At 46.3% G+C, this 12,920-nt stretch overlaps 2 protein-coding genes across 2 annotated transcripts; one reads left to right on the plus strand and one right to left on the minus strand.

Moving 5' to 3' along the window:
• Positions 1-99: 99 nt before the first annotated feature.
• KCTD6 (potassium channel tetramerization domain containing 6) lies at positions 100-7,924 on the minus strand. Its single transcript, XM_042823303.1, has 3 exons — positions 7,733-7,924; positions 2,679-2,784; positions 100-1,503 (listed from the first exon to the last, which is right to left on the minus strand). The coding sequence occupies exons 2-3, from the start codon at positions 2,703-2,705 to the stop codon at positions 817-819; spliced, it is 714 nt and encodes a 237-aa protein (XP_042679237.1). The 5' UTR covers positions 2,706-2,784; positions 7,733-7,924; the 3' UTR covers positions 100-816.
• A 321-nt stretch (positions 7,925-8,245) lies between these two features.
• On the plus strand, positions 8,246-12,778 carry PDHB (pyruvate dehydrogenase E1 subunit beta). The gene is made up of 9 exons (XM_042823183.1): positions 8,246-8,345; positions 8,464-8,571; positions 8,640-8,702; positions 8,783-8,818; positions 8,910-9,195; positions 10,033-10,143; positions 10,752-10,843; positions 11,300-11,441; positions 11,760-12,778. Exons 1-9 carry the CDS (start codon positions 8,250-8,252, stop codon positions 11,903-11,905), a joined length of 1,080 nt encoding a protein of 359 aa, XP_042679117.1. The 5' UTR covers positions 8,246-8,249; the 3' UTR covers positions 11,906-12,778.
• Positions 12,779-12,920: the final 142 nt, after the last annotated feature.

The raw sequence follows: 12,920 nt of genomic DNA on the forward strand, positions 1-12,920 counted from the left end.
AGCAGAGCATCTGTGCTATTCTGCAGCGCTGAAAAACAGCCTTTGGGGTTTTTATTAAGTATTAGAGTTCTAGAAGACAAAAAATACAAGATAGTATTCTATATTTCACATTTTTATTAGCTTCTTGCTGGCAGGCATTACACTTGGGAATAATATTGCACCAGGCATTAAAAATATGAATTCTACCACAGGGACATTTTGCATTCAGAATCCAATATAAATATTTCTAATCATATTTCCATGGCTACAGATAGTATTTGGTTGCTTGATTTATATGCATAGAAAGAAACAGTTGTCATAACTGTACGAAACTGTACTTATCAAGTACTTTTAAAGGGTGGGATTTTTTTTCCTAGAATATTACAATACTGTTTATTGATTTAGAAGCTAAATTAGTCTATGTGATAGCAGCTTTTCGCCATCTGCCTCTTAGATTCCGTTTGTTTCTTGCTCCCAGTGGCACAGGGTTAGATGGATTAGAAACCATTTAAACTGAGGTAATTTTAGCACTTTAAGTTGCGTCGGAATTGTGTTAATGACACAAAATACCCTCCTGTACTAATTCTTCGGACTCCTTCTTTCAAACAAAAAGGTGTCTTGACTGAACAGGCACATGCATGTTTTTATTCTGGATGAAAGGACAGAACTGCTAGAGAATGAAACTTCTCCAGTCCTTAATGATAAACAATAAATACTCATATATATATATATAAAAAAAAAAAGCCCGCAGTGTTACGTCAGCCAAAATCCAGACTCTCTTGGCTTTACTGTTCAATTAAGTCACTAATAACTGAAACGGCTCCTGTGGAGTCAGAGTCAGTCATCTGTTTTTCGTGCCAGTCTACAAAAAGTCCAGTTGTGCTCCACTGTGTTTTCATTGGCACGCTCACTCATGTGATGAACTCTGGTATTCCTGATCGTGAAGCCTTGCTTTGTGATGTACTCCATAAGATGCACTCTGAGAGACACTTCCTGGTGGTAATCGCATGGCCCAAAAGTGAAGGAAACCTGGCAGTCCCTGGTGTCCATCATATGCTTATTCCACTTCGTGAAGTGGTTTGAAATGCCTTCCAGTAACGAATGGACTTTCGTTGTGATGGTGAGCTGCGTGATGATCACAGCCACCGGGTTGGAGTACTTGGACAGCTTGCGGGTGCTGGAAAGCTCCACCACCTCCTCAAAGGTATCCACAGGATACAGAGGCTTGGGGTCGTTGAGACACTGAATCAGAGGTTCAATCTGATAGAAGTCCGCCTCCTTCCGAAGTAGGTCGAACTCCTTGAAGTCCAGTGGCAAAGTTAGCTCTGAGGTCCTTAAGAAGTTAAGAACGTAACGGAAAAGTGGTCCGTCTCTGTCAATGAAGTAATTGCCCTGAGAGTCCCTGGCAGTGGGGAAGTCTCCCCTGAACATGGCCCCAAGCATTGAGTCAGGATATCTGGTGAGAGTTGTGAGGGATGTCGTGTACATGTGTCCACCCACATTTAGCGTGACTGGATCAGTCATCTAGAAAGAGAGAAATCGCAGAGTTTATCAAGCCACGACAAGAAGGTCCACCAAGGCACATGGCAAATACTGCTTGAGAACTGGTGGCTCTGGAAGGAACCTCACTTCTCCCGTTTGAAGTCTTTCAGTGATGTTTAAACCTGAACAAATCCAAGCCTAGCAACAAGGCACAGCTGACAGGATAACAACATTTAGAAAGCACATTTTGAGAATGCTTTAGAAATCTTAACAGGGCTACTGTCACAGAAGGCACTTTTGCACATGAGGAACAAGTTTTTTCATATTTTACAGATGAGGAAATGAAATCAGAGACATTTCCTGAAGAACAAGTTTATGTGAATGAGGTCCATCAGTGCTCCTCGCTTTCAAAATCTCATTCAAGAATAACAGCATATCAGCTGAACAAGTCTTAAGACTTTTTCACCCTCAAAAGAGGAAGACAGTACAAGTTTAGGCACAAGACAAAGAGCTCACAATCAAAATAATCCATGCACTGGTTAAGAGGAATTATTAAAACAAGAGAACTAAAGCCTTCCAGCTTTTAATTCTCAGAAGAAGCATTTATTAGAAAATTAGCATGCTGCGTAGAAGAGGGGGCAGAGCACCAAACCAGTCTGCATCAGCTTCCAGATAGTACATGAGGAAGCAAGAAGAAAGCAACATAAATCCCATCTGGCCACCATCCTAACAGTCAGGACTGAGGCCAGACAGTGGAAAAAAAAAAAAAAAAAAAAGCGACATATGCATGGCAGCAGAATGTTTAGAGAATGAGAACAGGAGAAAAATAAGATACATTTGTCTGATTTCAGACAAGGTTTAAAGGAAAAACATTTTTCCTTATAAATAACGCAAGAAAGTCCTTAAAATTATAGGCAAGAAGCACAAACTGTTTTCAGTCTGTGTGTGTTAGGAAAATGGTAACAATGAGCTTAAGACATCAGTTAAATTCTTGCTGATTTTAGCTAGGCTATATGAACATGAGCACATCCCACAAATGGCACATACGACAAAGCACTCCAGAAAACGTGAGCAAGCTGTTACTACATGCACAACTCTTGTTCTCACACTGTGAAGCCTCGATCCACACAGGACAGATCAACAAGGAATCTTACCTCAAGATCTTGAAAGCCCAGTTGTGCTGCTCAGCACACACACATTCACTCAGGATCACTTACCATATAGCCCCAGTCTCCATTATCCATCTGTTCAGTTGCTGAACCACGGTACTCCAAGTTGAACAGAAGGTTATTGAGAGATTGCAGTCCACCTCCTATTAGCTCCCTGCAGAAAAAAGCACACACACACAAAAAAAACCACATGGCAGGCTGTTCAGTACCTACAAGAACCACCAAAGGTGGTTTTCTAATCAAAGGCAGACTCTCTGCCAGGACAGCATGCAGCCATAAAGCCATATTAGCAGAAGAACAAATGAGCTTTTCCCTGCATCTCCCTCTGCACTACCCACAGCACTGCCCCCTGAGCACATGGTAAGCACTCTGCTGGCTGTTCTGACCACCCAGACTTGTTAAATAACAGCATGTACCTCTGAGGATAAATTCTGTTTACAGACTACTTCTCATCAGGAAAACTGCAAGTCCTTTGAAGGACGGGCATCTTTTTCTCAATTAACAAAGTTCATTTATTCACCACTGAGGTAACACGCACGACCCATTAACATCAGCCAAAATTCCCATGCTCCACTTTAAACTGTGCAGAATAAATCAAGCACAAAAGTCAATGAACAGCGGGAAAATGAATTCTCACTGCAGAATTAATAATTCAGTAGTGGAGAACTGCAATTGATAACAAGAACTTTAATCTACAAAGGAAGAGTACGAACGGACTTCACAGACACAAACATGCTCCCGAAACAGACCTCCTTAGGGACGAGCAAGAGGACAGCAAACGTGCTTTCAATGATGCTCCAACAAAACCAATCTGAGCAGTGGATCACGCTGCAACTTCCCAGAAGATGTGGAACCACCAGCTTGCATAACAGGGGCAGGGGCTGCACACAAGCGTTGCAAGGGAAACCCACAGCCCAGCTTATGCAACCCGAGGGGAAAAAGGTACGAGTGACCCCCGACACAGCTGAGGCCTTCCAAAGGTGCCCTGCTGCCCATGGATAGAGAAGGCAGCAAGCCTGTATTCCCTACCCATAATCTGCATCTCTGCTACAACTGCTGGAAATTTAGGTCAGCCTGTTTTAAGTAGGGTGCAGCTTCTCAGTTTTGTTTATTTTTACATCTTAAAGACAACACAGCTACTGAGGCTTCTGCTCCCAGCCTCAGTGCTGGCAAACTTCAATGCACCATCCCTCAGCTAAAAGGAGCTGGGAGATTTAAGCCAAGACAGAGTCCTGCTTTCTCAAGCACCAGCTAATTCCCAGCCAAAAAATGACTCTTCCTTCTCATTCCCTTCAAACAAGGTTGGTATCATTCACCACAGAGCAACACAGCAGATCCATCTCCGGGCTCTGCTATCCCGCCCAAAGCCAAAGCCAGGGCTCAGCAACTCCTGGCCCTTGGGAGCCAGCAGTGTGAGCACAGCCTCAGTGGTACCTGAGATGTATTAAGAGAAGAAAACACAAAATCCCTGTATGAAAATTATGAGGTCAGACAACAGAAGCCTATGGAATTAAGACACAGAACGAGTCAAACCAGGATCTTACTTTCACAAGTGAGAGATGCAGCATGCCTGAAGAAAGCATATTAAATCACACACCCCCTGACAGCAGATAAACCTGGAATGCTAGCTCTTTTGCCAACATCTGTAGTTGTTCTGTTAACTGCTGACAAATGAAGAAGTGAAGTCATTCGGGTTTTCTCCATTTTGACTTGTCAGTCAAGTACAGATCATCACCTGTTACCAATAGTTGAGATCCCTTCGACTCCAGTTGCTCTGTGCTTTTTTCCTTAAGGAACAGGTACTTGCAGCTGTCCCCCTGCTCAAGTACAGCACCAGCATAGCATGCAGACACATTAAAACCACTGGAGAGACTGCCTAGGGTTCTGACATGCAAGAAAAACATTCACTTGAAGAGGAAATAATGCAGCTGGCCAGAAATGTCACTGGCAATCACAATATAAGAGATCAGCAGTTTTTTTATAAACTTAACTGGATCTTCACACTCAGAATATTCCAAAGGTAGGTAGATGTCCATCAGTTACTTGAACACACGGAATGACACTTTGTTATTCTGGCCAATGTCTAAGCCCCTATACGGATTAATCTGGACTTTCCCCCACTCCATGCCTGTTCAGGGGAAGAAACAGACTACATTGCCTGTCCATTCGATGGCATGAACTCATCTTTGATCACAACACTGCTATGTAGCAGCACAATGAATAATTTACGAGAGCAATTAGCAGAAACGAACCCAGCCCTCAACACAGAAATGCAGCAAGAAGTCTCACTGACCTTTGTGTAAGAGTCCAGACTCCTACACAGACCTACCCGGCAACGCTCACAGTGCACCAAGAAGCACAGCACACAAGGTGCTATGAGGAGGCCATCCCAAAACACCTGGATGTGATCACAGCTACCTGCTGCTTCCCTGGCCAGCCTGGCAGCACCAAATTTCTAGACAACTTCAAAGGCAAAAATAGCTCTGTTCAGGTACAACCAGAGATAAGGACTAGCAAACCACATCATAACAAGGGTGGGGAAACGGGCCCTTAACAATGTGCCTTTCAACAATGCTCCAAATTCTTCCTGAATGAAAGTTTGTGACGCAGGAGGACGCAGAACCTCACTCCATCTATACTCCAGGACAGACAGCCTCAAGCCAGCGCCAGTCCATGTCACACAATATGCATCACCCAGGTACAGAACCTCAGCAGCACGGCTACTTGTGTCCAGGCAGCAAAGAACAGGTGATGTGCAGATGCAGCCCAAGACAAATTGCCTTTAAAGGCCGTAAGAAATGCTCACCTAAAACAATTCTCAGCCAGACCAACTTCTGACACCATTTAAGCAAAACAGGACATCATTCTCTGGTGAGAACACAAGCAAACCAATGGACTCACATCCAGTCCTACTTTCACCAAGCTTTTCCTGTCAGCAGGGAGAAGATCTACAGCTGCCACCATAGCCTAAGTACATCCAGAACGAGGAAGGAACAATAAGAGACAAGTACCTTCAAAGAAAAACACCGAAGTCACCATTTTGTAATAAATACACCAAATTGGATACCTGCATTTATAAAACACTCACTCTTACTTAATATTTGATGACTCAGAAGATTACAAGACTATTTACTAGCAAGGTTACTGCAACAGGTAGTCTCATTAACTTCAGCAGGGCTTCTCCCAGGTAGCTACTAACATGCAACCATTTTGCAAGCTGAAATTCACAGAAAGCAAATGAGAGCTGGCTGAATGTCTGCATCTGTGAACAGACACACACACACATCCAGGACAGAGCCTGGGGATGCCAGCAGCAGTGCCAAGTGTTTGCACTGCTGGGACTGCAAACAGCACACTTGGCCAAGGGCACAGACTGCACACGCCGCACCTGGACAAAACCACAATGGTTGTACAATGGTTGTACAATGGTTGTACCATCCTGCACAGTCAGATGGAGGAGGAGAAACGCACCCAGCAGTCACAAGCCAAAAGGCAGACATCACCTGATCTGCTCTGAATGCTTTTCAGCTACCTTGCTCGAAGTGAAGGACACAGACTGTTTATTGTTTACACAAACTGTTTAGTCTCAATAGGTACTGAAGACTTCAAGGTCAATATAAAGTTGACAGGACTTCTAATAAGCTAGTCTGTTATTTATACAGATAAATACCTGTGGCTCAAACTACTCTCCCACTTAGTGAGCTCACTGTCTCTGACATTTGGATCTCTAAAGATGAGAAAATGAAACTCCTGCTCTCAGCAGCTACACTGTAAATGGACAGCCTCTCTAATCCTGAGCCAGTCTTGAAATCCAAAGGCAAGTTTTTATTGTAAATCATTACTAGTGACTCACCTGAATTGACAATACCTCAGCTAGTGTAATTAATGACTGTCCTCCACAGAACTGCAGAGCAAGGCAATAGTCTGCAGAGCAAACCCAAGGCCCTACAGTGCTGAGCTACCCCAAGCAACGAGCTATGTTATGGAAACAACTGGTTACCAAAACTTCCAGTAATACCACAGCTTGGCATGGCCGAAGGATGAATCCCTCACCTACACGCGTCAAGTCTACAATGATTAACACAGTTTATTAGAACGTAACTTCTCCTTACTTTCTCTGTTTCATTTGGTTAATATTTCAGTCTTCACCTCAGGCAAGAGAGCAAAATACTAACAGTGGCCACTCAGCATTCTCACTCCTTTATGCCTAATTGCTACACTATGAATTCTAAGCTCTGAAAGTTTTTTTTTCCCCACACCTGAGGAACTCTAAAATCCTGGTTTGGGTCTGGGTTCTACAGTGTCCACCAATCTGACAGATGCTTGAAAATCCCACCTCACTATTACCATTTGACCCTCCTCATGCAGGAGTCCAAAGACTGCAACTGCACCTGCCCTGCACCTGCTGGCCCTGCACTGCTGGAGCCACACAGACGCTCTGCACAGTGTCGATAGTTGGTTTTACCCACATATCTTGTTCTATGGCACCAATAGGCAGCTATCTGCATGGGGAAATCCATCCAAGCAGTGCTGGATAAAGGCAGGTGTCAGGAGCACAGAGCATCCCACACAGCCAACAAGGCTATCACAGGGACCAAGCAGCAGGACGGTGACAAGAATCCTCCTTTCATGCCCAGGCCCGCAGGAGGAGCTGGGAACAGCAGCTTTCCATGCCGGAGGAACGCACGGTAGGAAATCTCACTCTGAGATCGCAATGATTCAGCAAGGATGCTGGACACGACTGCACCGCTCCACTCGCTGCCCCCAAGTGCCCAGTGCCTGGATACAGCGCCTGAACAGCGCTCCCGGCCCCAGCCCGGCCCTCCTGCACCGAGGGGCAGCAGGAGCTGCCATGCCAGGTGCAGCACTCCACCCCGCGCAGCCCCCCCCCGAGCTGAGGGCCGGGCCCCGCACCTGCCGCCCTGCCACAGAATCCCAAATGTGACCCGTGTACGCCGCAGCTCCGGGCACCCGCAGTCCCACGGGGGACACGGCCCCGCTTTCCCCCCACCCAGGGCGGGCTCTGGCCGCTCGCAGCCCCGCGTTCCCCCCACCACCCTCCCACAGAAGCGCGGCCCGTCCCCGCCCCTCCCCGCACTCACAGGCGCAGCTCCCGGCGCTGAGAAGAGCCCGGCGAGGATGGGGACGACTGAACGGGGAGCAAAGCAGCCGCCGCGGGAGGGGAGGAGCGGAGGCGGGGTCTGACGCGATCCCCTCCCCGTCTCTCCGCCCGCCCCGGTCGGGTGAGGGAGGGAAGCCGCCTCCTTTCACCTCAGGGCCGCCGGCGGAAAAATCTCGCTCCGCCCTGCGCCTCCGCGCCGGGCCGCCGTATCATTGAAGCGGAGAGATGGGGGCGGCGGGGCGATGCGGCCGTGGGCGGCCCCGGCGCCAGGAGGCGATGCCGCAGTGGGCGCGCACAAACTCGGGCCATGCGCCTATCCCTGAGCGCGGCTCGGCCCTGCACGACGGGCCCGGCCGCCGCCACTACCGCAGTGGGGGGCCGGAAGTGACGAGTTAAAAGAGCGCCGGCTGCCGGCACGAGTTCTCGCGAGAGTTCGGGGCGGGGCCGAGGAAGCGCGGGGGCCGGGCTGTCGCCCGGTGCTAGAGGACACGGCCAAGATGGCGGCGGCGGGAGCGTTGCGGCTGCTGGTTCCGCGAGGCCGCCTTCTTTCGCCGCGCAGGGGCCTCCACCTCTCCGCGCCCGCCGCCATCCAGGTAGAGGCCGTAAGGGGGGGATCGGGGGCGAGGGGCTCATCCCTTCCGAGCGGGGCGGTGCGGGAGCGCTGAGGGACGCCCGCTCCGCTCTGCCCTGCCTTGTGCCGCTGTCCCGCAGGTGACGGTGCGGGACGCGCTGAACCAGGCGCTGGACGAGGAGCTGGAGCGGGACGAGCGCGTCTTCCTGCTGGGCGAGGAGGTGGCCCAGTACGACGGTGCCTATAAGGTGAGGGGCGGCCGCTGCCGGGCCCGGGGTCGGGGCTTTGCGGGGTCTGACTCCGCTCCGCTCCGCAGATCTCCAGGGGGCTGTGGAAGAAGTACGGGGACAAGAGGATCATCGACACCCCCATCTCTGAGGTACGGCGCGGGGCCCGCTCACCCCGCGGGGCTCTTCGTGGGCCGCGCTCCGGCGCTGATTCTGTTTGCTCCTCTTCCAGATGGGCTTCACGGGAATCGCCGTCGGTGCCGCGATGGTCAGTACAGTACGCCCTTCCCCCTTCTGAACCGAAATACAAAACGAGCTGCTTTTGTGTTAAAACGTGGCGTATGATCTGACTTTGATAGGCGGGCTTGAGGCCGGTGTGTGAATTCATGACGTTCAACTTCTCCATGCAAGCGATCGACCAGGTTATCAACTCTGCCGCCAAGACCTGCTACATGTCTTCAGGAGCCATCGGCGTCCCCATTGTTTTCCGTGGGCCCAACGGTGCTTCGGCTGGCGTTGCTGCTCAGCACTCGCAGTGCTTTGCTGCCTGGTACGGGCACTGCCCGGGGCTGAAAGTCGTCAGCCCTTGGAGCTCAGAAGATGCTAAAGGGCTGCTGAAGGCATCGATCCGGGACGACAATCCAGGTGAGCACAGTCAGATCACAGCAGCATTTAGCTCTCATTTCTGAATGTTTCTTTTCCTCCCCTACCTCATGTAAAAAATAGAAAATTATTCAACACTTAAGCATCAGCATCAGTACACCTTAACTGCTTTCCCCTTACTTGGGGTCACTTGGCTAGCTAGCAGCAGACTAATTTTGTGCTGTTCTAACCTGCTTCCATGTACCCATCTAGAAGCTTTAAAAATGCATTTATGCACCCATTGTAAAGGCATTATAAAGGATGAAGGTGAGTCAGGAGAAGTTCCTGCAGATACGGTACAATGTAACCCATTTTTTAGAGATGATGAAGCTTAGATGATAAAATTCAGAATCTCATTAATCAAAAGCAGGGTAACCTGCATCTTCCTTTCTCACGAGCACCCATGCAAAATGTAAGACTTATCTGAAGCCAGCAGTTCTACAGAAATATTTCTTAGCCATGACTTTTCCAGTTTTCCCTTGATCTACTTTTAGAGATGAGTATGCAGACTCAAATTTTACAGAGGTTTTGTAAGTCAGCATGGGCTTCTCAACTCCTGTTTTCTGCCAGGCTTTCTTTGTTTTGATTTGTTTTTTGTTTTTTTTAAAGGAAAAATTATATGAAGGGCTTTAAATCTTGTGTAAAATTATATTGCAGTCATACACCTGGTCACTGCAGGTGTGACCACCTTTTAAATACTGTATTTAAAATAACTGAGTAGTGAAGCTGACTTTTAATCTTTTGTATTGCTTTTGCAAATATTCTGCTGCAGTACTGTTAATCATAAGTACAGCCTGTTCCTGCAGAAGTACAAATTAATCCAAGTACTTTTTGTTCTAGTTGTGATGCTGGAAAATGAATTGCTGTATGGTGTTCCCTTTGAGATGTCTGAACAGGCACAGTCAAAGGACTTTGTTGTTCCAATTGGAAAGGCCAAAATAGAAAGGGAAGGTAAGCTGAGAACATGGTGTATGTATTTGTATTCATCCTTACTAACCGAGCTGCCTGGGGAATCTTAGCTATTCAGAATACTGCTGTATTCAGAATACTGCTGTATGGGACACAGGAGCATATTTAAAATGTTAAATACTTAAATATTATTTATCTTATTGTACTCAATTGTTTTGTTCCCCACATCTCATTTAAAATTGTAACTTTCTAAAAGGTTTCTTTCTTGATCTAGGGATGGTGCAGGTGATGAGCAGGAAAGTTCTCCTCACCTTAGTATGTAATTTTTGTTAAAAATGCAGAAGAGATGATTGTAATTTTTCAGCCTGTTTGTAATTTACCACTGAATAACATGAACGTGTAAAAAGGATAATCCAAAGAGTACTAAAAACATTACTTAGATCCCTGAATTAAAAGGTTTTTTGTCTTCATGTAGTCCTGCTGCCACTCTTCATGGGTGTAGAATACTCAACATTTCGAACAAACATATGGAACTTTAAATTTGCAAGATAATACTAATGCTACCTTCAAAAGAGCCCAAGAAAAATGCCTTTTTATCTGTATTTTTTTCTTCTGGGTTTGTTTCTTTTTAACACTTGTTTCTGTTCCAGGAACTCATGTTACATTAGTGGCACACTCTAGGCCTGTTGGGCACTGTTTGGAAGCAGCTTCTATCCTGGCCAAAGAAGGTGTTGAGTGTGAGGTGTGTGGTGTTTCTGTTGCTTTTCTCTCTCTCTTGTCTGGGAAAAAGGCAGAGGGTCACCTTGTTCTGCAGAGCCTGAACATCAGTTTAAAAACTACAAGCTTTTATAAGTGCCTTAACTATCAGTGTACGTGCATTTCTTGTTTCTGTGTTTGACCTTTTCATCACAAAATCAAGTCAGAACTACTAAAGATTTTCAGGCTGATCTACCTGTACAATGAGCAGAACAACGACAGCATGTGGCAGCATAATTATATATAGCAGGACTCATCAAGCATTTTTCAGGAGCCACCAAAAGCCGTTCTGCAGATCTGTCAGGATAAGCAGTAATTTCATTAACTTTAAGTCTTCCTGTCAAAGTCAGAATAGATCGTAGTGCTGAAGGACCCTGTGCCCAAACAGCAGCAGATGTCAGGATTGGATCTCAGCAAAACTCACGCGGTGCCTTTTTTTAAGGTTGTCAATCTGCGCACCATCAGACCAATGGATATTGAAACGGTGGAAGCCAGTGTTGCAAAGACAAACCATCTTGTAACTGTGGAAGGAGGATGGCCACAGTTTGGAGTAGGAGCTGAAATCTGCGCCAGGATCATGGAAGGTACTGACTTCTGCATTCTGCACGTTGATCTAAATCCTCGTGACTTCTTGATAAAGCCAGATGACAACACATTTAAAGTCCTGTATCTGAGGAGCTTAATAGCTGTCTTGTTCTAGACATGTTCAAATGGTCGATCCAGGTGACCTGGTATAATTCTTATCCCAGGAACTGAAGCAAGATGGTAACTTTTTGCTTATCACTGTGCACTGTAGTTTAGACAAGCAGGAACAGCTGTCTCTGGTACGACAGGAACAAAGTTGTTGTAAGCATATTAAAATTCAGAAACTGCAACAACCTGACCACCATTTTCTGTTTCAGGATCTGCCTTCAACTACTTGGATGCTCCAGCTGTGCGTGTTACAGGTGCAGATGTTCCCATGCCTTACGCAAAAATTCTAGAAGATAACTGCATACCTCAAGTGAAGGATATAATATTTGCAGTGAAGAAAACTTTGAATATCTGAGTTGTAAATATGTTTTAAAGTCCTGCTTTAAAAAGTATTAATGGTATAGGGCAACTTGTATGCAAAACTTTGTTGTATAGCTGCATAAACTTTTGTACAGTGAAGTACAGCGATCTCCCAGAATATTTATATGGCTGCAATGGGGTCTGGTGGGGTTTCTCTCTAAGCCACTGCATTTAAGTAACCCTGTGGTAATACTCGTCTGTAAGTTAGCTTGTACTTCAGCTGGGTTAGGATCTCTCTGTATGCTCTAAATTCAGAGGGAAGAAAAGGTCTTCCATTTCTGCTTGTCCTGTAAGATCAGACCAGCTGTGCTAAACTGACAGTGATGGTGGTTGAGTGCAGAACGGGAGTGAACAATAAGGGCCACCCTGAATCTAGTCCTAGGATGCTGCACAGCTCTCTAGGAGCCTATGTTTGCAAGGCTTACTGAAGGCAAATGATAAAACCAGAGCTGAGTGAAGCCTTGCTTTTTAATTCAACAGTTTAACAAATACCTGTATAAAATGGCTCTGGAAGCCTGTAGTATGGGTTAAGAGGTGGCTCGTGCTTTCTTCAAAGAGTGCTCTGGTCATACAGGAAAGCTGCACAAGAGCTTGATTAAAGATCCTGATCCTCTTCAGTGTGTGGTGGGAAATAATACCTATTTATTCTTTATTAACTGTCACGTGCATTTTCTATGCCAGCTGTCATGTACAGTGATAAAAAAAACTTGCTCAGATGTTTTGTTTTTATGTATGGTTTTGTGCCTTGTTTGTTTGTTTGCTTGTTTTTTAAACTCAACAATGGTATGCACAAACATGTTCTTACAGGCAAAAAAGAAAAAAAGTTACTTTTTCAGACCTGGGTAAGGTAATAAACTATTCAAAAGCAGTTGTTTGTGTATGTTTGAAGAGCTGGGCAACAACTGCACCAGCTTTTGCTGCAACCACATACCAGGGTTTAGCTAAGGAGCTGACAGAGAGGATTTGTTCTTTGTTCAGCAGCTTCTGTTACTGCCCTGGTAGAGACAGTC

Source organism: Centrocercus urophasianus, unplaced genomic scaffold, assembly GCF_019232065.1.
Source record: "Centrocercus urophasianus isolate 14NV4802_14NV808 unplaced genomic scaffold, USGS_Curo_1.0 seq_22, whole genome shotgun sequence".
Classification (NCBI taxonomy): domain Eukaryota; kingdom Metazoa; phylum Chordata; class Aves; order Galliformes; family Phasianidae; genus Centrocercus; species Centrocercus urophasianus.

Excerpts from the sequence above, each read along its gene's own strand:
- KCTD6 (XM_042823303.1), bottom strand. The coding sequence starts at position 2,705 with ATGGATAATGGAGACTGGGGCTATATG. Across the intron at positions 1,504-2,678 it reads ATGGAGACTGGGGCTATATG|ATGACTGATCCAGTCACGCT; the intron begins GTAAGTGATCCT and ends CTCTCTTTCTAG.
- PDHB (XM_042823183.1), top strand. The coding sequence starts at position 8,250 with ATGGCGGCGGCGGGAGCGTTGCGGCTGCTGGTTCCGCGAGGCCGCCTT. Across the intron at positions 8,703-8,782 it reads TCGACACCCCCATCTCTGAG|ATGGGCTTCACGGGAATCGC; the intron begins GTACGGCGCGGG and ends CTCCTCTTCCAG. Across the intron at positions 9,196-10,032 it reads GATCCGGGACGACAATCCAG|TTGTGATGCTGGAAAATGAA; the intron begins GTGAGCACAGTC and ends TTTTTGTTCTAG.